We start from the raw sequence: 22911 nt of genomic DNA on the forward strand, positions 1-22911 counted from the left end.
TTCTAGTCCCTTCTCTTTCCATCTCTAGAAGAGCACAGTGACCAGCTGGTCTGAGTTCCTGGGGAACTGGAAAGGGAGCTAGCAGATGACCTGCATAGCAATGCTGAGGTCCCACATGCTCACAGTTCAGCCCTTCCCATGCCCCTGTGGCCTCCAGATCCCAGTCTTTGGGGTTGGGCAGTAGCTCTGGCCAAGCTGACCTCATTTCCCACGCCCACTCTCAGCAGCACCATCATTTCCGAAGGGTGGGGACTACAGAACCAGCAAGGTTGCCAGAGTGACCCTTTGGTGCCCTCCAAGGGTCACAGCGTATGAAGGAGCCCCAGTGAGAGGCTTGTGTTTTTGATTGGCAGTGGCATTCTCAGTTCTCCTTTGTTTCTTGTTCGCTGCCACCAAGGTGGCTCTCAACTCATTTAGACCACATGTTACAGGGTAGAAGTGTCCTGTGGGGCTTTTTGTTTGGCTGTAATCTTTATATTGTAGATTGCCATGCCTTTCTTCTGCAGCACTGTTGGGTGTCTTAGGTCAACAATTGATTGCAAACCATACGTGCCAGCCAGACTCTCTCAATTCTTCTTACCAGTTCTTTGCCTGCAAATACTTGTCTAGGGCCTTTAAATACACACCCAACACAATTCTCTCCATGGTTTACTTATCTGCTTCAGGGGCTGACAGACATCTTCCTGAACAGAGAGCTAACTGGGCAGCTAAGGGATGATTAGCTCAACTCAGAACTGTCAGGATGGGGAAGAGCACAGCCCCACAGAGCACTTCCAGTGGGAAGGGACCCTAGAGATAAGACAGTACAAGCCATTCTGCAGAGCTCAGAGAGGGACACTGATTTGCCTGAGGACACACAGCAGCCAAGCTATGGCTGGAAGCAAGAACCACTCTCCATGGGGCCGTTGAGAAGTTTCACTGAGTGCCAGGAGATGTCCTATTGCTCAAGAAAAGCAGATATCCAAGCTTTCCTTCCCCACCTATTACTACAGAAGCCTACCTGCATCCCTAACCAGGGCCATGGTTCCCCAGGCTGCCTCTCAGGGTTATGACATGGAAGAAGCTGACATGAAGTTTTATGATTCACTGGTCTCCAAGGGATCCCAGGGCCTGTTTGCAATCAAACTGACCCTGTGCAAGGATTTTTAGCAGATTGGCCTCTGCTGGAGGTCCCAAAATACGTTTTTGGTTGTGTTTTTGTTTTTTTTTTTACTGTGAACTATGCTGTATCTAGGTATTCTAGACTCATTTCATCAAAGGAAAAGGCTGCTCCCCACAAAAAGCTGAAGAGTAGGGATCTAACCCTTCAAAAGAAACTGGGTTGATTGAGGGGGCTGGTCTACCCTCTCCTTTCCCTGCCAGAGCCTCGGCCTTCTACTTCCAGTTCAGCACCTGTTTCTGAAGTTGGGGGCCTCTCCCTGTGGTGCTGCCTGGAAGCTCTTGACTTCCCAGCTCCTTTAGTTTTCCCCTGGCTTTTGGCCTGGAAGGGTGGAAAGAGGGAGAGAAAATTAAGGAAGGGGGAAAGGTGACAGCTGGTTCCCAGAGTCCCCCGGTCTCTGCTGTTATTGCTGCATTCCTTGGCAGGCCAGTGGAAAGGCCTGCTGCAGGGATGCCACTGGCAGAAGCCAGAAGCCGAGGCTTCCTTGGTTTCTGGTCCTTTGCTGCTTCAACTCTTATGAGCACTTTGACAAAACTAAACAGAGAGGTTCTCACAGGAGGTGGATTAACACTTCTTCCTCATCATCCCTCTCTCCAATACTTGCTTCTATACCAGTAACCCAAATCCCATCTTTGTGGCCCAGGCTGCGCTGACAAAGCTCTCAAGTGGCGCTGAGCTCCCACACAAGGGTGCATCACCCAGGGCGGCTCTTCGTCTGGTAAGTGCCATCACCCTGCCAGCCTCTTCCATGGAGCTGTACCAAAAGGGGCAGGTGCCTCCCTGTGGCATCTCCTCTCTGGTTGGGGGCTCTCAGCAGAGGGCAATGCCATCATCTCAGACTGAGAAAATGCCTGTTGTGGTGGGCCTTTGTTCTCAGAGTCAGTTCGTGGTGAGACCCTCAGTCCTTTGGTAGATCCTTGTAGAATCTGAAAGAGCATACCTGAGAGTCGTTGTTGTTAAGTGTTTTCAAGTCCAGTATGACTCATAGTGACCCTCTGAACAACAGATCTGAACCCTGTCCTGTCCTGTGCCATCCTCATCATCTCTGCCACACTTGAGCCCATTGCTGCAGTCACTGTGTGACTCCATCTCATTGAGGGTCTTCCTCTCTTTCACTGACCCTCCACCTTTTCAAGCATGATGCTCCTTTCCAGGGAACAGCGTCTCCTAACATCTGCCCAATGTATGTGAGAGGAAGCTTTGCCATCTGTGCCTCCAAAGCACAACTAGTTTGTCCTTAACTGCTAACTTAGAGATCAGTGGTTTGAACTCATCCAGCAATGCTATAGAAGAAAAGACTTGGTGATCAGTTTCAACCATGGTTACAGTCAAGAAAACCTTCTAGAGCAATTCTGCATGGGATCACAGGGAGTCAGAATTGACATGATGGCATTTAGTAGCAAGGGAGAGTAAGGGAAGGGCTAGCGCTTTGGTTCTGGTCCCCTCAAAGCCCTATTGTCATCTGTCAACCTCAAAACCAGGAAGACAGCAGATACTGACAAGATGGCCAGGCTGAGCAGCAGGAAGTGGCCTCTAGTTAGAGCAGGCCTTCCTCTTCCCCAGGCCAGGTAATACTTACAATTTCCACCAAAGATTCATAAAAGATAGAACTGATGAAAAAGCAATCTGTGGTGAGGAGTGAGGTGTTTGTTACTGTGGTTTTAATATTTTTCTAGCTACTGTGAAAGGCTACTTCTTTGCAGGAATAGAGAGAAAATAGGCTCTGGTGTCTCTGAGCAGACACCAGTTCTGGAGTCCCTCTTATCTTGTCCATCTCTTTCCAGAACTGAGGCTTCTTGGACCAGGGCTCTCACATATGGTTGTGTGGGTGATTCAGCACACCCAGCTGAGGGACCAGCAGGGGTGGGAACCCAGCCTGCGCTTTACTTGTCATACTGGGTGTCTGCAAGGGTGGGGTCCTCAGAGGGGGTGTCATTTCCTATTTTGAATACAAGTGCATTATGGGCTAGTTGGGAATTCCCGAGAGGTTGCTTGGCTGTTTATGAATAAGCTGGAGGTTCAAATCTATCTGGATCTCATGAGCAAAGTCTGGTGGTTTCTTTTTCTAAGCATGATGTCCTTCTCCAGAAATTGGCCTTTCCTGGTAATATGTCCAAAGTCCATGAGATGAAATCTCACCATCCATATCTCTAAGGAGCACTTGGTTGCATTTACCAGATGGGTTTTTTTGGTGTTGTTCTTTTTGAAGATCATTGTTGTTGTTATTGTGTACTGTCCAGTCAGAACTGACTCATAGCTGACCCCGAGTGGGTTTTCAGTGGGTTAATCTCATGGGAGGAGACTGCTCATCTGTCTCCTGTGGAGCAGTTGGTGGTCTTGAAGTGCATGCCTTTGGGATTGCAGCCCAGCTTCTTGCCCCTAGGCCATCAAGACCACGGCAAAGCCAATATTCACTGCCAACACTACAGTTCAAACTTCTTCACGTGGTTCATGGAAACTGCTGGGGCCATGCTCACATCAGCGCAGAAGGGGCCTTGTGCTCACTAACAGGAACGGTATTGTCAGAGCTCTTCTTTCCAATAGTGTCTCCTACACCATTCAGAAATAGTCAGTGAAGACTTCCAAGGAGACAGACTGACACAGTGACTGGAAAAACCAGAGACTGCAACAAGGAGCACACAGTTGAGATTGTGAGGCTGGCCAGGACGGGCAGGCTTCTTTCTGATGTACCTGGGTTACTGTGAGTCACAGCTGACGTAAAGGCATCTCACAACGGCTACAACAATAGGATCACATGTAAAGTCCCTCCATCTGGTAGCACTGATGAAACTTGAGACTGGACACATCGAGACTTGAGAAGCACAATGTGCTTTCTCTGAATGGTCTTCTTTTACCAAAAACAGAAAGGCCATTCGGATGTTTTGGGAAGAAGTTCTGAATTCAGACTTAATCATAATAAGACTTTGCTTTCTGAGCTAACTCACCACCTGGCTCGAGAACACTCATGACCAGTTAGCCCTACACAGTAGCTGCCCTCCTATCCTGAGTTTGCGAGCTTCCCAGGTTTAATCCTTTTTCTTTCCAGTATTAGACCTTGACATAGGCAGTCTCCTTACACACACTTCCCAACAACATGGCATTGGATTAGCCCTTCATTTAGTTTTATAGTTTCCTGGGTACAATATTTATGTAAATCTTCTTTTAGCAAAATCAAGTACCTTGTGCATATAATATCCAGAAAAATAACTTCCAAATGCAAGGCACATTGGTTGGCTGGTTAATTCTGATTAGAATACCCGAGGCTATGGAGACCAAATCCTTGGGAATCAGCCTTGAATATTCAGAGATTTGTCACTGTTCTATAGACATGGGCCATAACCTCAAACTTAGCCACATCTTTTTGGGATGTGGTACTATTCCAATAGCATAAGAAAGATAAACAGTGTGGATGGATCAATGAAAATCTTTCTGCTCCACTGGAAAGAAAAAGAAGAAAAATTCAAATGTTCTACCCATTAGAGCTCCTGAAAGGAATTTAGAAATGTTTAGGCCTTTTATCATATTGACACTAAAAAATCTCAGGGGCTTAGGAAATACTTCTCTTTAAGTCTACTTTGAAAAAAAATATCTGTGAAAATTTCTCCATAGGTGCACTTCAGACTTTTGGAAGGAATCTAGCACTTTCTTGTTCTAAATGGTATCCTAATGGGAGTCATTGAACCAGTAAAGCTTCTGGGATAAAGGGAAATCAATAAATGCCCCTTATGGAGGTCTCTCTGGCCTTTCTGAATATCCACTGGTCAAGAAAAACAAAATCCTAAAAGTGTCTGGACATCTTGTCTGAGTACCAACTTTATCTCTCAAAAGTTTTGTTCACTTGGCCAGTTAAAAGAGCCTGCCTGGGACCAACCAGATGGGCTCTGTCCATCCTATTAGATGTCTTCAGTTCTCTGTCTCCAGGTGCTCTGTCCTCCTACATTAGCACCTGACAGTCAAAACTGCTTAAACTGTGGACCTTGGGCTTGTCACCTTTACTCCATGGACAACATCTAGGCCTCAAGAGAGGTGAGCAGGGATGAGGGCCCTTGCCACTCTTCATTGGGTCACCACGAGATGAAGGAAGTCCTGCAGGCCATGCCTCTGATGGCTTGGGGCAACTTCTTGGTTTTTGAAGCCACACAGGTAGGAAGGGCAAATGAGTCATCAAGAGACACAGGGGACCAGTAGACCTTGCTTTCTGCACATTTTGATTCCTTGTGAGGAAACACCATAGAGGGGGAAGACCTGAGTCAAGAAGGAATGAGCTCTTGTATTATAATAGTCACCTCCTAGAGTTATGGTGATGTTTATGTCTAGGAAATTCAAACAAATGGGGAACACAGTTAAAATGAATCTAGGTGTGACAGGTATATGACTAGTAAATACTTTCAACTTAGAATTCTTAGAATTTATGTTAGATAAAATAAGGATATTAATCACACTAATCTGGTTTTATAAGGATTGTTTTTTTCTTCAATAGAGGCGAAGAAAAGGGGAAATAAGCATTAGAAACGGAAATGTTACTAATAGTTCTGTGTATGAGGTCACTGCTTCCTGGCTGCCATCTTGGTTCCCTTTGGTTTGATGGTAATTGTATGTGCAGGGCCCCTTGAACTCTGTGACTTATTTTTGATGAGTCAATGAATGAATTTGACTGAGGACTTTTTATGCACCAAACCCTATGATGGGATCTTGGAGAGACCAGCATGGAAAGAAGAGATGGTCTACACTGTTTTGCACATGGACGACTTAGTCATTCAGGGCTTTTGTTTGTTATAAAGTCTTGTTAGATGCCACAAAAGCAATTTCTACCACTCACTAAGTTAGGCTGCATGAAGGAAAGCCCACTTGTGACAAGAAGTCTACTGGGATTAAGAATTTGCCCCTACGGTGTGTAGGAGGTAGTGCGCAGAAGAATCTCTCCCTGCGCCTTTTTGTGACTGCGCCCCTCTCCTGGTCACACAGTGAGAATGAGACTGACAGAGGCTCTCTCGGGGATGTTAGGAACTCATGCAGAGGCTACTGACACACTCGCCACACAGGCCACGTTGCCAGCATCATGCAGTGCGACCATTGTCTGCACACAGCAAAGCCGCCCACACAGTGACACCAGCTTGCCACCTGCACCCGCGTGACTGCCAGAGTTCACAGAAATAAATTTGGACTTTGTTTGCTTTTGATGAGGTATGGTTTGGAGCCAATTTGGTTCATGGTAGAGGGATGAGGCTTTCTCTCTGGGTTGCTGCAGAAGATGCACAAGCCGTGCAGCCCGCCCGAGAGCTGTGGGTTCTCTCCTCCTCAGCGCCTCACCAGAAGATCAAATGGTGAGGCCTGAGGCTGGGCGGCCCAGGGTGCACCTTCTGCAGAGGGGGCCGCTTTGGTCTTTGGCAAACCCACCCTTAGGGGAGAAGCTGCAGACAACTCGCAAAAGAAAAGGGGCTACTGGGGGAGGGGGTGAAGCACCAGATTCCCACCCTCCACAAAGGAAATGACACCAGAAGAGAACTGGAAACAAAACCAAAAGAAGAAACGTTGAGGGAAGAAAACCAGCTGAACTTACCACACTGCGAGTGAACTTTTCTAGGGAAGTTCTACGACCTTGCTCACTTTCTGGCTTTAGGGGTGGGGAACAAACAACGACAAAAAGGAAGAAAAAAAAAAGGTAGGGAGAAAAATACAGAAGAAAAAAAAGTCTTCAGCTTAAATGTGGTTTTTCCCCAATAGCAGCAGCCACAGCTAAAGAACGAAAATAAAAGCAAAATGGGGCAAAAGGGGAGAGAGAAGCAGCCAGCGCTGTTTGCAAGAGTGAGAGGAAAAGAGAGAAAACAGGAGCTCTGGAGTGGCACTGCCTCCGCAGAGCGGGGTGGGTGGGGGTGTCTGATGCTCTAGGGGCTGTTCGTCTCCTTGAGGAGCCCCCTAACTGTCCGCAGAGCCACAGACTGGAGCTGTTTGTCCTCTGCTTTCAGGCGGCCTAGTCCAGCTGGAGGCGGCTGCCTGCAGCTCCCTGAGGCCCTCAGTGAAGCTGAAGGTGACACACATTCTGTGTGGGTGAATCTGAAGATGACAGGGAACAGAGGCTCTCCAAAGGCTGTTGAGGGTGGACTGATGGGATTTCAGAAAGGGCCTTGGGGGAGGTGCAATCCTAATCGTATCTGTGCATTTAGGGGGGTAGAGGGTAGGACTTGTCTCCCCTCGAAGGTTTTCCGGTCCGGAGACTGTCAGAAATGCTGCTAACTTGAGTGACTTGCTATTCCCATCTATGGCCTTCACTCTGTGTCCTTAAAACAAGGTGCACTTGCCCATGTCTCCCTTCACGACACTAACATGGGAAACATTCTGGACATAAAACCCTCTCAGTCCCGAGGCAACTGAGAGCTACCCCAGGTTTACTCACGATGGACCATGTAAGGTTCAGGCAGCCAACAAAACTTCCTGGGGATACAGTCCAGGGGTCCAGGACAGAGGTGCAAGGAGGCAAAGCCCCTGAACGCTCTCAAAGCCTTGCGCTCTCTGCCACTGAAGGAAGGGAGGTGGATATGTCCACATCTCTCCCCCAGATGATAACCCAAGTACCTGCTGGTTTACTAGAACACCATCCCAGTGTCTGAAGCCTGGACTGGGAAGATTACTGTGTACTAACACTTACACACACACACACACACACACACACACACACGCACGCACGCGTACGCTTGCACGCGCGCACATACACACACATGCACGCGTACGCTTGCACGCGCGCGCGCGCACACACACACACACACACGCCCACAAGGACACACACTCTAGCAAGTAATCAAAATCAGGGAGATGGAGAAGCAGCCGGATATCTGTGGGTCTGCAGGATTTGCTGAGAGCAGAGGGGACAGGCAAAGGCAGCCATCTGTCTGTGCGGATGAAGTCTTGTGTGTCCTTGGCAGCAGTGCCCTGTCCTCCCAGCCAGCTGCCGGAAGACAGATCCAGAGATGCAGGAAGAAAATACAACAGGGATGACATACCACCACAGAGCCGAGCTGCCCTTTCTCTTTACGCAGGGGACCTGGAGGACACACACTTGGCCCTGGGGACCCGACCAAGCCCCAGTAGGGGGGTGGCAGTCATCAGGGTCAACCCAGTGGGCAGACAGGCAACATGCTTTGGGCTCAAATCAGGAACAAGCCTTCTGTTGCTCTGATCCTTGTCCCCTGGCTACTGAGCTACTCCCAGGGGTACCAGTTGGCCTGACTCTGAGGTTCCTGTGCCTTTGCATAGCTCAGAGAGCCATCATCATTGCCACTTACTTGTCCCAGGAACAACCCGACTCCACTTTGGGAGCCTGGTCCTTTGAGGCAAAAATTTTTTGCTGTGGTGGGGATGAAAAAAGTGGAGGCAATGAGAGATAAAACGTCAGTAGGCTGGGTCCCCACACATGGGTACTTGTATCGCACGGCCAGCCCATCCCTGAAATCGGAAGATACTCTTACCCTACCTGGAAGTGCCAAGAGAGAAATCAGGTCCAAGTCTGAAGGCTCTTGGGGAGAAATGAAAGGAGGAAATACATGCTGCTATCTTTGGAAAAGATGGCGTCTTGGTATCTAAAGGATGTTGGCATCTGTAACTTCCTTCCCTTACTTTTCTGCCCCAAGAGCATCCCTTCTTTTGAGGCAGGGAGGAGAGTCCTAGGGTATTTTGTTACATTTCACAGGAAGGGAGTGAATTCTTTCCTCACACATGTAACCTCTTCTGAGACGGTTTTCTCTTTCGTGGAGGACTTCCAGGCAAGTCCCGATTCCCCTCAGAACCACTCCCTCCTTTTCTGTCTGTCTTTCTTTTGTGCTCAAATCCACATTGAGAAGGAGCAGTCTCTGACTCTTCTCTTAGGTGTGTAGTCAGGCCCTGAATTTCCCCAAATTAAGGTCAATTCAGGCATCTAGTGCCCACAAGGAAGATGGGGAAATGAAATGACTCTGACCTTCTCCTGTGAGATCAGGGCTGGAGACACCCAAAGTCCCCATAATCTTTTTGTTGCCTCCAGTTGTTGAAAAATAGGCACCAGAGCGGGTAGTGGGGAGTTCCATGTCCCCCTGTCACAGACCCTCCACTACCAACCATTAGCAAAAGGGACCTGCAAGAGGCCAGCCTTCACACTCTTACCATCATGGTAACTCTGCTTTCCAGAAAGAAGACAGGTGACTTAAGAAAGCTGGGTTTCTAAAAACTCAGGCATTTCAGAAAGGAGAAACAAAGAGAAAGTTCTGTTCTCCTTTTCAGACTGCTGGGGTTCTTTCCAGAGCTATTCAGGAGCGGAACAAACAAGAGAAACACTCTTCTAGATTCTGGAGTTACGTGATACCAACCAGGTGGGCAGACAGGATCCTGGCACACGAGGCTGACAGTACAGAGAGAAGTGCTGTGTGGCAGAGAGAGGTAGACTTACAGACAGTATGCTGATGGACAACAGCATGCTCATGAGCCAGGCGAGGGTGGCTAGGAAGAAATGCACGTATTTCTAAGTGGCATAGCGTGAAGTCCTGGAATCTGGTATTAATAGAGACACACTTAACCACACACAGGCCTCAGACCAGAGCTAAAGGTGCAGAGAGTTTGCAATCATACTGGAATGAGCAGCCCCGCTGCCTACCTCCCCTCTCCCAGGCCCCAGGCCCCTCCCAGCTTTCCCTTTCTCCCTCCCCTCTTCCCAGAAATTCTGCTGAGTTGATCCCTGCTCCACCACTTCTCACCACTGCATGCTGAGGGTCACTGGGCCCCAAATCCAAGATTCCAAGGGTCTACAGGGAACCAGGGCGTGGTTCCAAGTGGAGGAGGAAAGAGATGCTGGGATACAGTTGCTTCTTGGTTAAAAAAGAAATTAAAAAGGTCAACGTTCTTGGGCTGGTGAGGGAAAGGGAGGAGGGTATCAAGTAGGGACAAATCCCAAAGGTGGATTCAGGAGCCAATTGCCCCAACATAAGACTTCCTAAGCCCTCCCAGGGAGTGTTGGGGAGAGGAAGTCTAAGGAAGGAGCTGGTCCTTTAAGTGAGGAGCTCACTTTGGTTTCCTAAGAAACTAGCTGGGTGTCACCATGGACTCACTAGCCTTAGGATTTGGCTACACTCCCCGCTATGGCCAGTATAAGTGGACGGAGGCAATGGGGACAACAGGGTTAGGACCCTGGGGTTGGGACCATCCTAATTGTTTTCAGTTGAGTGGGAGAGGATGCAAAAGGGAAAGAAGAAAGGAGGAAAGAAATAAAACCCAAGGGATGATTTTCCCACTGGACATGAGCAGCAAGCATCAGGCAAGAGAGTTCACAGAGCTAAGAACGGCCAGCCTGCTCTTCCCAAAGATACCTTCTTCTTGGCCAGCAGCAAGTCCTGGTAAGCGTTTGATCGGAGGAAGCGGGCATAGCTGTCACTCTTCATCAGCTTGTAGATGTGCTCCTGGGGGAGGGGGACACAAGCAAGACCTGTCAACTAATGTCCACAGAAACTACCACACGCCCAACCACTGGGTTTAGGAAACAAGAGACGCAGATATGGATGTATGTGCCTCGAAGGCTTGCAACAGGTACCCCAGTCAACTCAGAAATACCCAACAAAACAGATCTTCTAGCCTGAAAGTCAAAGGTCCCTGAGGATCATATCCCACAGGCTTTATAATTGCTCCTTGGTGCTATGCTGGGTTTCAGCTTTGCTTATGGATTAAAACCACAGGTACAGGAATATACAGTCGTGAACTGTTGCTGCACTCAACAACGTGGATGAATCTCAAGGGAGTCATGATGAAGAGCGGGGGGAGGGGGGATCAGTCCCCAAACGTTACATATGCTATGATTCCATTTATATAACATCTTTGAAATGACAAATTGTCTAACTACAGAACATGTTAGTCAGGAGCTAGGGAAGGAAGTGGGTGTGGTTATAAAAGGCAACAGGGAGGATCTTTGTGGTGAAGGAATGATTCTGTATCTTGACTCATTTTATATTAAACTACACACATGCAGAGGAAGAGAGGGAGCGAGGGAGGGGGAGAGAGGGAGAGAGGAAGAGAGAGAGAGAGAGAGAGGGAGGGAAAGAAAGAGGGAGGGAAAGAGAGAGGGAGGGAGAATGAAAAATGATACACAATCAAAACTCAAATTCATTGCCATCGAGTCTCAACCAACTCATAGCTGACCCTCCAGCAGACTTTCAGAGGCAGTAAATTACACAGGAGGAGATTATCTATCTTATTCCTACAGAGCTGCCAGTGTATCCAAATTTTCAGAGAGGCGGCACCTTTGGGTCAGCAGTGCAAGGGGGACTTTGTAACATAAGTGATTGTAGTGTAGCAATGACAATATTATGGTGATGGGATCATATTATAATTTTATAAGGTTTTATTGTTGCTAGTGAGGGAAAGAGGGTACATGAGATTCCTATTAGTTTTTACAATTACATTGGAATCTGTATTTATCTCAAAATGAAAACTTTAATTTAAAAAAACTCCCACAGCCAACAATGCAATTGGGTCAGTCTGTGCATAAGAGACCATCATCTCTTCCTGGACGGTTGCCCCTGGCAATGGGATCATGGGGCATGTGGGTAAACATGCCAGGGCCGAGGCTCACATCCAGGAAGGCAGATGCTGTGGCTTTGTGCCTCTTCCTCTTCGAGGTTCCTCCAAGCATTTGCATTCTGGCATTGGCAATGAATTTCACCCATGATTTCCAGCTGATTCCTATGAGCCTCATGGTTTGGTCTGAACAGATCTGTCCTTATTCAAAAACAAAACAAAAACTAAACAGACAAAACCCATCAAATTCAAAACCCAAAAGGAAACCTATGGCCACTGAATGAATTCTGCTTCTTCGTGAACCTATAGGGTGTTCCGATGGCTTAGTGGTAAGGAGGTGAGCTGCCAACGTAAAGGTGCTTAGCCAGAACCCACCAACTGCCCCATGGGAGAAAGACGGGCGGTCTCCTCCTGTGTGACTCACTACCTCTGAAAACCCACTGGAAGGTCAGCTATGGGTCAGTTCTGTTGCAATAGCACATGATAATAACAAGTAACCCCGAAGCCCAGTGCAGAACTGCTCCATAGCATTTCCAAGGTTGTAATCTTTACAGAAGTGAACTGCCACATCTTTCTCCCACAGGGTGGCTAGTGGGCTCAAAATGCTGACCCTTGTGTTACTAGTTGAGCACTTTAACCACTGCAACACTAGGCCACCTCTCTCTTCATGAAAGACAAGGTACATCTGGCCCCTTAAGAGAGACCTTGTCATTGAAATGGCAGCTAAGAAGAAAGTTCTCACAGAGGCAAATTTGTCTGTCCCCCTGGGCAGTGGGGGTGAGGAAGGCCTTCAGTATGGAGAGTGGGGTGAACTGAGGCTGGCCTGTAGAAGATGCATCTTCCCTAACACATGCTCCCTTTTGAATCATGACGCCCAGGAAGGACTCCAGTGCTAGGTGGTGGAGTGCTGGTCAGTGAGGAGAGTGTTTAGCTGAGCACTGGCTCTTGACGATCTACTGCCTCCTTGAGTATGGTCCCTAGAGGGCTAGCAGGTCAGGCAGGGACTTCCCATCAGGTGAGGCCAGACCTCAGAGCCACCTGGCCTGGGCGTTGCAGAGGAAGCCAGTGCAATGCCAAGACCAGCTCTCCACCAACCCCTGGACAAAGTCAACAGGGAAGCAAGAAACATCTAACCTCTAGGCCATCTCCTGGCCCACCCCCACACATATATCTGGGGATCAGTTTCATGATTTCTAAGCTGCCTCTATATGGACAGAAGCAGGGGGTAGTCCCACCAATGGGAAGGGGCTCACAACACGGAGTCAAGAGAAGTTAAACCGCCTCTTGTTCTGAGAGGATTTTGATAGTTCAACTGCGTTCAGCTGAATAGGTTTAGTGTGTATCGGCTGAAGTGTTTTCCTAAACATGTAAGACTATATATCCCACTCTGGTTAAGTTCCTTGAGGGTGGGAACAGCATTTTTTCTTTTTATACATGTGTGTAATGTTTAGATTACATCTCAACATCAAGAAGACAAATATCCTCACCACTGGAACAATAAAATATCATTATAATAGATGGAGAAAATATTGAAATTGCCAGTGATTTCACCCTACTTGGATTCATCAATTCCCTCAGTGCCAGCAGTCAGGAGATGAGGAGATGTTTGCACCAAGCAAGTCCACTGTCAGGGACCTCTCCAAAATGCTGAGGAGCAGTGATGTTAGCTTGAAGACTAAGGAGTGTCTGATTCAGGCCATGGTCTTTTCAATCACTTGTTATGCCTCAGAGAGCTGGACAATGCATGAGGAGGACAGAAGAATTGATACCTTTGAATTGTGGTGTTGGATAAGGGTACTGAATATCCCATGAAATGCCAAAAGAACACACAGATATGTCTCAGGAAAAAGTGCAACCAGAATGCTCCTTGGAAGTAAGGATGATAAAGCTTCATCTCCACACTTCAGGCATGTTGCTAGGAGAGGCTATTCCTTGGGAAGGGACATCATGCTTGGAAAGGTGGAGAGTCAGCTAAAGAAGGGAAGACCCTCAATGAGTTGGATTGACACAGTGACTGCAGCAATGGGTGCAAGTGTCAGAGATGATGAGGATGGCACAGGATAGCATGGTTGTTCAGAGTCACTGTGAGTCATCCTTGACTCAGCAGCACCTAACAACAACAGTGTTGGGAAGAGTCAAATGTTAGTTGAATTCACTGAGCGACAACATTGCTTCTTGATTTACTGGTAAGCTTGTTTGAACAGAATGTCATCTAGGTCGCAGGTTCTATACTGGTGTAGGTTTACAATTTGGACTGAGTCCCTGCTGTCTATATGGGTGGACAGTCTGGATTATATTCAGTTCAGAGAAAGGCTATGTTCTGAACGTCTTGTCCCCAAAGGCCTCGCAGCCCAGACTGAGGACACTGCTTGTCTTCGCTCTTACTTGTTATCCCTTCAAATTGCCCTAACATTTAAATCTCAGGGAACATGTAAATTTCAACCAATGACTCGCTTCTTGGCTCAGGCATCCCTCTCATCTTTCTGTCTTGCTGACAAAGCTGTGTGTATCCTGAGTCACTTGTCACTAGTACTTGGACCCTTTCCAAACCCCAATCCAAAACAACAGGTCCTTGCTTCATTTCTGGCTTCCTGAAGGAATCAAAATCTCTCTCAATTGCTCACAAAATACTACTCTATTTCCCTACAAAGAGTAAGGAAACTTCTCCAAGCCCAACCTTTCTGGTTTTGGCAATTAATTTCTCACTGATAGAGCGAATTCCTACAGACTCACAGTGGGCAGGTAAAGCCTGGTCCACTGTAAGAAAGAATGAATGAATGAATGGAAATCCAAAATCTCTGTAAATGTTCATTAAAATTAATAAAATAATATTTTAAAAAAGAAAGAACTTGTCAATTGAAAAAAGGCAGGTTAAAGTAGATGTCTAAACATTTCATCACAGTGTTACTCAGCAAATATTTAATGAGCAACAGCTATGTGCCAGACACAGAGTTTATAGCCTGAACAAGTCAGAGCAGGGCTCTGACATCCAAATCCAAGGTTCTACTGGGCTAGACAGACATTACACGAATGTGATCATAGCCAGCTGAGCGAAGGGCTACAAAAAAGCAAAGAGGTATCTATCACTGGGGAGCATCTAACTTGCCAGGGCGGAGAGTGGGGTCTACGAACAGAAAGATTTTCATCATGGTAGAAAGATCTAGGCAGTAGAAAGAGTAGGCACCACTGTGTTTCTCACTTGCACGGTGGCTGGGGAGGGTGTATCCCAGTTTGACCAACACCATCAAGAAGGACAGTCTAGAGGCAAAGACAGCAGCGCAGAGGATGCCGGTTGTCCATCCTCCAAGGGGGTTGATATAGGCTGGAGGAACATTAAGGGTATCACTGCATTATTCCACAAATAATGCATCCACATAAATAACAGACACTTCTAAAATAATAAGGTGAAATGTCAAAACAACATTCAAAAAGTCCTGCCCTAGGACATCTCTGCATGACCCACACCTGCATTTAACACCTATTTCCGATGATGTTCCCAGAAGGAAACTTTAACTTCACTCACCCTCATTCAGTAGTCTAAAAATGTCACTTTTGGTCATATTTGTATAATAAAGGTATGAACCATGGTGATGGAGGCCTAGAATGAGTTTGGAAAACTCACTTATTCCACATAGCATGATAAGCATCTTAACTGGAAAAGGATAGACTTGAGACTGCCCATTTGCTTTGGGGCAGTTCACAACTGGCCATCAAGGGCAGCGGGGGTTCCTTGCAGTTGATCTGTACCCAGGCCCAGAACACTGGAGACAGGTGAGGGGTCAGGCAGAGGCTATGTGTCGGGCTGGTTCCGCGGAGGGTGGGGGCCATTTCTTGCCTGGCCCCAGGCCGCACAGTACTAGCTTCATGTGATGTTGGGTGGCAGGACAGTGAGGGGCATGCTGGCCCAGGCCTGCAGGGCCCCTGAGTCTGTTTTGTCTGAACGAGGGGCATCTGAGCACCCTGTGCCCATGGCTCTCATATCTGTCTGTCTTGTGGTATCCAAATGAATGGGAGATACAAAAAACCCAAGTGCAGCACCCAGTCTGCTGCACGGTGAATTGGAGTGTGTTCAAATGCCAGGTGCTGACCTGGTGTCCCTCAGTGACCACTCAGGCCTGTGTACACAGACTTGAGAATCGACTCAGGTTGGGCTGGAAGCCCTGATGAAGGCTGTTTCCAGGGTGGAGAAAGCAGGGGTGGTTTTTCTTTTGTTGTTGTTGTTGCTTTTAATAAAATTTTATTTTATACTGGTATACTTAAAAAGTTTGTATACATTGTTACTCACTCTGCATCTTTCCCATTTCCTTTACTCACCCTTCCTTCTACCCATCAGATTGTGTGACCCTATGATTACCTCCCTGTCCATCCTCACCCTTCTGCTCCTCCCCTCCCCTCCTTGGATGCTCATACATGTTTTACTAATTATCTTCTTATTTCTACAATATTGGTCTTACACAGTATTTGTCCTCATGGGACAGAACTAGTTCACTTAGCATAATGCTACTCTCCAGTCCCTCCCAAGTTAGGCAGTGATTTACAAAATCATTGCTTCTGTGTGCTGTGTAGTATTTCATCATGTGAATATACCATAATTTCTCAATCCATTCAGCTGTGGTTGGACACTTGGGCTGCTTCTATGTTCGTTGCGATAGGGAATAAAGCTGCTATGAACATGTACAAATCTTTATCTGTGCCGCAGTTTTCATTTTTTCAGTATATATTCCAAGCAGTGGAATAGCAGTCATATGCAATTTCTATGTTCAACTTTTTGAGGATACACCAAACTGCCTTCCAGAGTGGTTGTTTTAAGAGCAGGGAAGGAATTCTACCAGGAGAGGGCTGCTTTAGAAACTCAGGTGAGGCCTGGTAGTATCTGCTGCTGGGAACCCGACCTTCATACTAACAGGCTCCCAAAGAAAGACTTAACATTAAATCCACTGGACAGAAAAAAGCCAAACCAAACTATGAAATTTGCAACTTCCAATATGTAAAAATATTAGTATAATGTGATATGGAAAAGAATATGGAGGGATTGTGCAGTATTTAAAAAACCATATAAAGCATGGACGTTATTTGTACAAAAATACCGTCCTCTCACCCTCCCTGTGTCATATTGCCAACTCCCAAGTAGGGATGGCCTGGGGAAAAGAGATGAGCAAAATGTGTCCTACTGGAGGATCAAGCTCTGGTGGCCCTGTCTGCAGGGAGCTGGACTGCTAACCCAGAGGATGCCACTCTCTGATGGTTCGAATCCACCAGTGGCTCCAAGGTAGGGTAGACAATCTCTTCTCTTGAAATTTATAGCCTTTGAAAACTCACTGGACAGTCAGTTATGAGTCAGTTCCAATTTGACTGCAATGAGGCCAAGATTGATATTAGAGGAGGAGCCAAACAAGGTGGTTGTGGTTGAATCCCACCAGTTCCATTGCTGGAACTTGACTATTGTTTCAATAGACTCAAGTTACTCTGTTGTTAGTTGCTATCAGGTTGATTCCAGTTGACGGTGAGCCCACATGCAACCAAAGAACCAATAAGTCCAATGGAGGAAGTGCAGCCAGGGTGCTCCTTTGAGACAAGGATAGTGAAACTTCCCCTCACACACTTTGGACATAATGGTCAGGAGTGGCCAGTTCTTGGAAAAGGACACTAAGAAGAGTAGAGGGTCAGAGGAGAGGAAGGTCCTTAACAAGAGAGATTGACATAATGACTGAAATAATAGGCTTGAGCACAGCGGAGATTGTGAGGATGGTACAGGACTAGGCAGGGTTCAACCCATCAGGTGTTGTTGTTAATGTTGTTAGGTGCTGTTGAACTGGAACTGACTCATAGTTGACCCTCCGGCAAGTTTTCAGATCTATAAACCGTACAGGAGGAGACGGCTGATTTTTCTCCCATAGAAGAACTAGTGGACTTCAACTGTCTGCCTTTGGGTTGTCAATGGAACTCCCATCACTAGGCCACCAGAGCTTTTGTATGTAGGGTGCTCTAAGTCGGCACTGACTTGACAGCACTGAACAGCCAACACCATATGTACAGAGTAGAAGTGCACCATAGTGTTGCTAAGGACGTGCGTGACATTTCAGAAATAGGTTACCAGGCACGTCTTCCGAGGCACCTTCAGGTGGATTTCAATCACTAACTTTTATAGCTAATAGTTAAGCACTTAACCATTTGCACCACTTGGGGGACTTCCCAAGTTACTCTACCATAGACCAATAACCAAAACACTAACAGCTCTAGTGGTAAGAAGCTGCACTGCAATCCCAGAGGTGCACGATTCTCATCCACCAGATGCTCTGCTGAAGAAAGAGGGACAATCTTCTCCTGTACCAGTCAGAACTGATGTGACGGTACATACAAAAAAATAATACTAAAAAAATTTAAAAAATAATTAAAAACAAAACAGCAGATGCGAGGCCCAGCTCTGAGGGCCTGTGACGTCAGGCTCCCTCCCGCTGGGGCCTCTCTCTCTACCACAGTCAGAGATATAGCTTTCCCAGACCTCCTACTCCTCCCCCAAAACAGAGAGATGGAGGCTTTCAAGTATCCCGTTTTAGAACTGTGTTCCTTCCTGCATGCCAGCTTTATCTAGAAAACATAAAGACAGTAAACAAGGGCTGGGTGAAGGGAGTGAGGAGATTTTTCTGGGAATCAGATTTAAGATAGGACTCAGGGTCTCTGGCCATTTCCCAAATGCACCGAGCTTATCGCTGCCAGGGACTGCACACAGCTCTTGGCAGTCACCTCTGCTGGTTTATGTGGGGTTCTGGTTTGTTTCTCCTGCTCTCAAGTCTGAAGGGAAGTGTGCATTCAGAATCTGCAAAGCACAAGAGAAGCGGGGGAAAGGCCAGTCAAGTCCTCAAAGAGAAGGAATTCCTACGGTGATAGAGGAAAAGATTTTCTTCTCTCTTCTCCACCTTCCATTCTTTCATTTTAAAAACCTGAGTAGACTGTAAATCAGCTGTACCGCCAGAGTTCACTCTCCCTTTCCTGAGCTCCTACTCCTGGGAGAGTAGGTCTGCTAGGCCCTAAAATCAAATGTGTGAGCTATAATCCTCAGCAGTGAGAGGGACTCACAGCCCAGCGGAGTTAGGAAGCGACAGGGATGACACCTGAGGAGACACTCCACCGTCATTGCCCCTTCCTGGCCCTGGGTGCTGGTGATGCGCTCCTCTGCGATGCTACTACGGTAGAAGCATAAACAACTGCAGGCAGTCAAGTCCGAGCCATGCGTGGGAGCCGGAGGGAACAAACGGGACAGGTTGTCTCAGAACCACACCTGCTACAAATCAATGTTTTGCTATGAGAGTCTCCTTTGGAAGTCTTTTTAGACAAAATGAAGTGGCCTTCGCAAGCCCTGGGGGCGGGTAACTAGAAAATGCCTGGACCTTGCACCATGAATATGCAGAGCAGTTGGACTTCTTAAAAATATCCTACGTCCTCCCTTTTGCTGTAAGTTCCTAAAACTGCTACGGTCTCATTTTCCAGTTCCAGAACCTCCTCTTGGAAGGGGAAACCACTCAGCTGGAGCATTGTGCAGCTGCCAAGGGCCCTTCATCTGATTTATAAGCGCCCTAGTTTTCTTGTTGCAGGTGTATGTGCCTCATCGCTGCCCTCCACACCAAAGCTTCCGATAATAACAGCAAGGCCTGGGGACAGTTGACTGCCTTGTGGCCACTGAACAAAAATGATGCTGAGGGACAGAATGTATATGAGGCCAAGAAGGGGGACTGGGCTAGAAGTCAAAGGCTAGAAGTTAAAGAGCCAACAGCTCTTTTCAAGTCCTGTCTGTGGCTACACAATTCAGTGCAGCAATGTAAGTGAACGCGTTATGAAAATGGTCTGTATGTGGAGTAATAATCCTAATTTAGCCTTCACACTGTGAATCCTCTTGGCACTGACATATTGGTAAGGCTGAAGATGACAAGATGCTTGATGGAGGGGGATGGTGCTAAAAGTAGAGAACTTGAGGGACAGGGAAACCTGTGCTATTTTAATTGTTGACAGTGATCATTCTAAATCAGTGATTAACTGTAAACAACATCATTTTGCACATGAGAATACCTCCCCATCCAAAAAAACTCACTCACTAAACTCACTGCCATCAAGTTGATTCTGACTTACAGCAAACCTACAGAACACAGTACAATTGCTCTACAGTGTTTCTAATATCTTGACTGTCACATCGTTATCTGTTGGAGCAGCTGGTGGAAATCATCTACCTTTTGTCTACCAGCCTAGGACTTCCACCACAGTGCCAACAAAGGCTGTAAAGGATTAGGTGGCTTGTACAAGGTATGTAGAGAGTCAGTATTTTAACTCAGGGCCGAGTAACCAGTGCTGGATTCAAGGTATTTTCCACTATAACATGTCACTTTTCATTCATTTCCTTAATTTGAGGTCAATACTGTTGAGTGTAGATTAAATAGAAAAGAAAGTCTCCTGATTCATGACCAGCAGAAAGGTTGGAGGCCTCCTTTCACGTGTTGAGTCACCCTATTCTAAATGTTGTCTCTTTTAAAAACCATTCTATTTTCACTCAAGGCACCTGCTTTGGGGAACGATTTACTACCATCATCCTCAGCAGTGGCACTGAGTAAGTCACTAAAACTGGCACAGGCTTTAGTTTATCTTAAAGGTCATTGGCTTTCTTCATACTTGAATGAAGTTCCTATGGAACCCAGCTCTCAATCTGATAAAGCTCTGAGTGCTGCTAGGGTCTCTTGAAACATACTGGATAGGAGATACATAAAAAGCCATCACTCAAAAGATTCCTCATTCTCACCTTTCAAAGGACTCATAAATACAGTAAAACCTGTGAAAGCCAGATCTTATGTAAGGTGGAAACCCATCTGATCATGAAAATTCAAATATTTCCCACTGAAAGGAGTGATTGGAGACCAGGTCTGACAACTATAAGAGATCACTATTTATGCCTGTTTCCAAAAAAGGGCTCTAGTGGCTTAGTGGTAAGGAGTTGTACTGCCAAACCAAAGGCAATCAGTTTGAATCCATCAGCTACTCTGAGAGAAAGTGGAAGATCTCCCCGTGTGATTTATAGCCTCTGAAAACCTGCTGGAGGGTCAACTATGTGTTGGTTCATAACAACACCAATAATTCACCAAAGAAGCTGATCCAACAGAAGGTGAAAATGATAAATTATTAATAGTCGACATCTTTGTTTGTAAAAAATGAAGACTTAAAGTAGTAAGAAGACCAAAGACTATATAGTTTTCAATCTAGATTATATCTCAATATGAAGAAAGTAAAAATTTTTATAACTGGGAAAATAGGTAACATTATAATATTGTTGTTTACAATCAATTCAGAACAGCTGGTGCATTCAAACTGCATGCCTTCAAGACTACAGTACAGCTTCTTACCGCTAGGCCACCAGAGCTCCAACTTTATGATGATGATGTTGTTGTTCTATGCTGTCAAATCACCTGACTCATAGCGACCCTATGTACAACAGCCCTAAACCCTCTCTATCCGATGTCAATCTCATTGCCTCTGACACACCTACCCCCATTACCCCAGTCACTGAATCAATCCACCTCATAAGAGGATCTTCCTCTTCTGAGCTATCACCACATCCTCCCAAGCATGACATCCTTCTCCAAGGACTAATCCCTCTTTACAACATGTCCAAAGTATGTCAGATGAAGCTTCAGAATCCTTGTCTCCAAGAAGCAGCCTGGTTTCACCCTCTCCAAGATGAACCTGTTTGTTCTCTTAACAATCTATGGTATATTCAATAGTCTTCTCCAGTACCACAGTTCAAAGGCATCAATTCTCCTTCTATCATCACTAGTCATTATCCAGATTTCTGATGCGTAGCAAGTGATTGCAAAGACCATGGCCTATATCAGGCATGCCTTAGTCTCCAGACTGACATCATTGCTCTTTAGTACTTTGGGGAGGTCTCTGACAGGAGACTTTCCCAACATAATACATCTTTAATTTCCTGGCTGCTGGGGCCAAGAGTGTTGATTGTGGAGCCAAGCAAATTGAAGCTGTCAACAATCTCAATCTCTTCACCATCTAATGTGATGCTGCCAATCGGCCCAGTGGTGAGAATCTTTGTTTTCTTGATATTAAATTTCAATCCATATTGAAAGTTGCAGTCCTTGACCTTCTGCAGCAAATGCTTCAGGCCCTCCTCAGTTTCAGCAAGCAGGGTTGTGTCATCTGCATAGTACAGATTGTTGATGAATCTTCCTCTAATCCTAATGACACATTTCTCCTAATAGAATTCAGCCTCCCAGATAGATGGAGAAAAGATTGAAGCTGTCAACAATTTTATTTTACTTGAATCAACACTCATGGTAGCAGCAGTCAAGAAACTAAAATACATGTTTCATTGGTTAAGTTTATTATCAAAAGCCTCTGTAAAGTGCTAAAGAGCAAGGGTGTCTAAGTTTAAAGACTAAGGTGCACTTGATCCATGTCATGACATTTTCAATTGCTTCTTATGCATATGAAAGTTGGGAAATGAATAAGAAGGACTGAAGTGGAATTGACACCTTTGAATTGTGGTGGTACTGCAGAGTACTGGATATCCCATGGTCTGCCCAAAGAACAAACGAATCTGTCTTTGAAAAAGTGCAACCGTGGGTGCTCTTTGGAAGCAACAACGGTGAAGTTTTGTCTCACCAACTTTGGGCATGTTGTTAAGAGGGGCCAATGGAAAAAGACATAGTACTTAGGGGAGTAGAGGGTCAGGGAAACGGGGGAAGACCCACAACAAGATGAATTGATACAGTCACCACAACAGTGGACTTGAGCTGGGTGGAGATTGTTAGAATGGCACAGAACAGGATAAGATTGTGATCTTTTGTTCTTAGCATGGCTATGAACTGTGTTCATTTAATGGTACCTAACAATAATAACGTGCGAGGAGCTAGAGTCGGAAAATCAAAAGGGCCAAACTCGTTCAGCATTTCTTAAGCTCAAGGAACTGAAGAACAAATTCAAACCTTGAGTTGCTACAATCAAGGATGCTTTACGCAGAATGTTAAATGATTCAGGAGGTATCAAAAGAAGATGGAAGGAACATACTGAGTCATTGTATTGAAAGAAATTGGCAGATGCAGAAGAATTTAATGAAATAGCATTTGAGCAAGAGCCTATGATGATGAAGGCAGAAGTTCAAGTTGCTTTGAAGGAAATAGCAAAAAATAAGGCCCCGGAATAGATGGTATACCAATTGACATATTTCA

General features: G+C 46.1%; 1 protein-coding gene across 2 annotated transcripts in view; it reads right to left on the reverse strand.

Moving 5' to 3' along the window:
• RGS6 (regulator of G-protein signaling 6) overlaps positions 1 to 22911 on the reverse strand; it is a 745464-nt gene that overhangs the window by 19283 nt on the left and 703270 nt on the right. Inside the window, exons 15-16 of one of the 2 annotated variants that reach the window (XM_006884720.1) lie at positions 10489 to 10578; positions 6720 to 6773 (exon numbers count right to left, since the gene is read on the reverse strand). In XM_006884720.1, coding sequence (XP_006884782.1) covers positions 6720 to 6773; positions 10489 to 10578 — 144 coding nt within the window. The remainder of the gene's footprint in view (positions 1 to 6719; positions 6774 to 10488; positions 10579 to 22911) is intronic. The other variant, XM_006884721.1, reaches the window with a different exon arrangement.

The sequence above is a fragment of the Elephantulus edwardii genome, unplaced genomic scaffold, assembly GCF_000299155.1.
Source record: "Elephantulus edwardii isolate Elephantulus edwardi_28Jun2011 unplaced genomic scaffold, EleEdw1.0 scaffold00037, whole genome shotgun sequence".
NCBI lineage: Eukaryota > Metazoa > Chordata > Mammalia > Macroscelidea > Macroscelididae > Elephantulus > Elephantulus edwardii.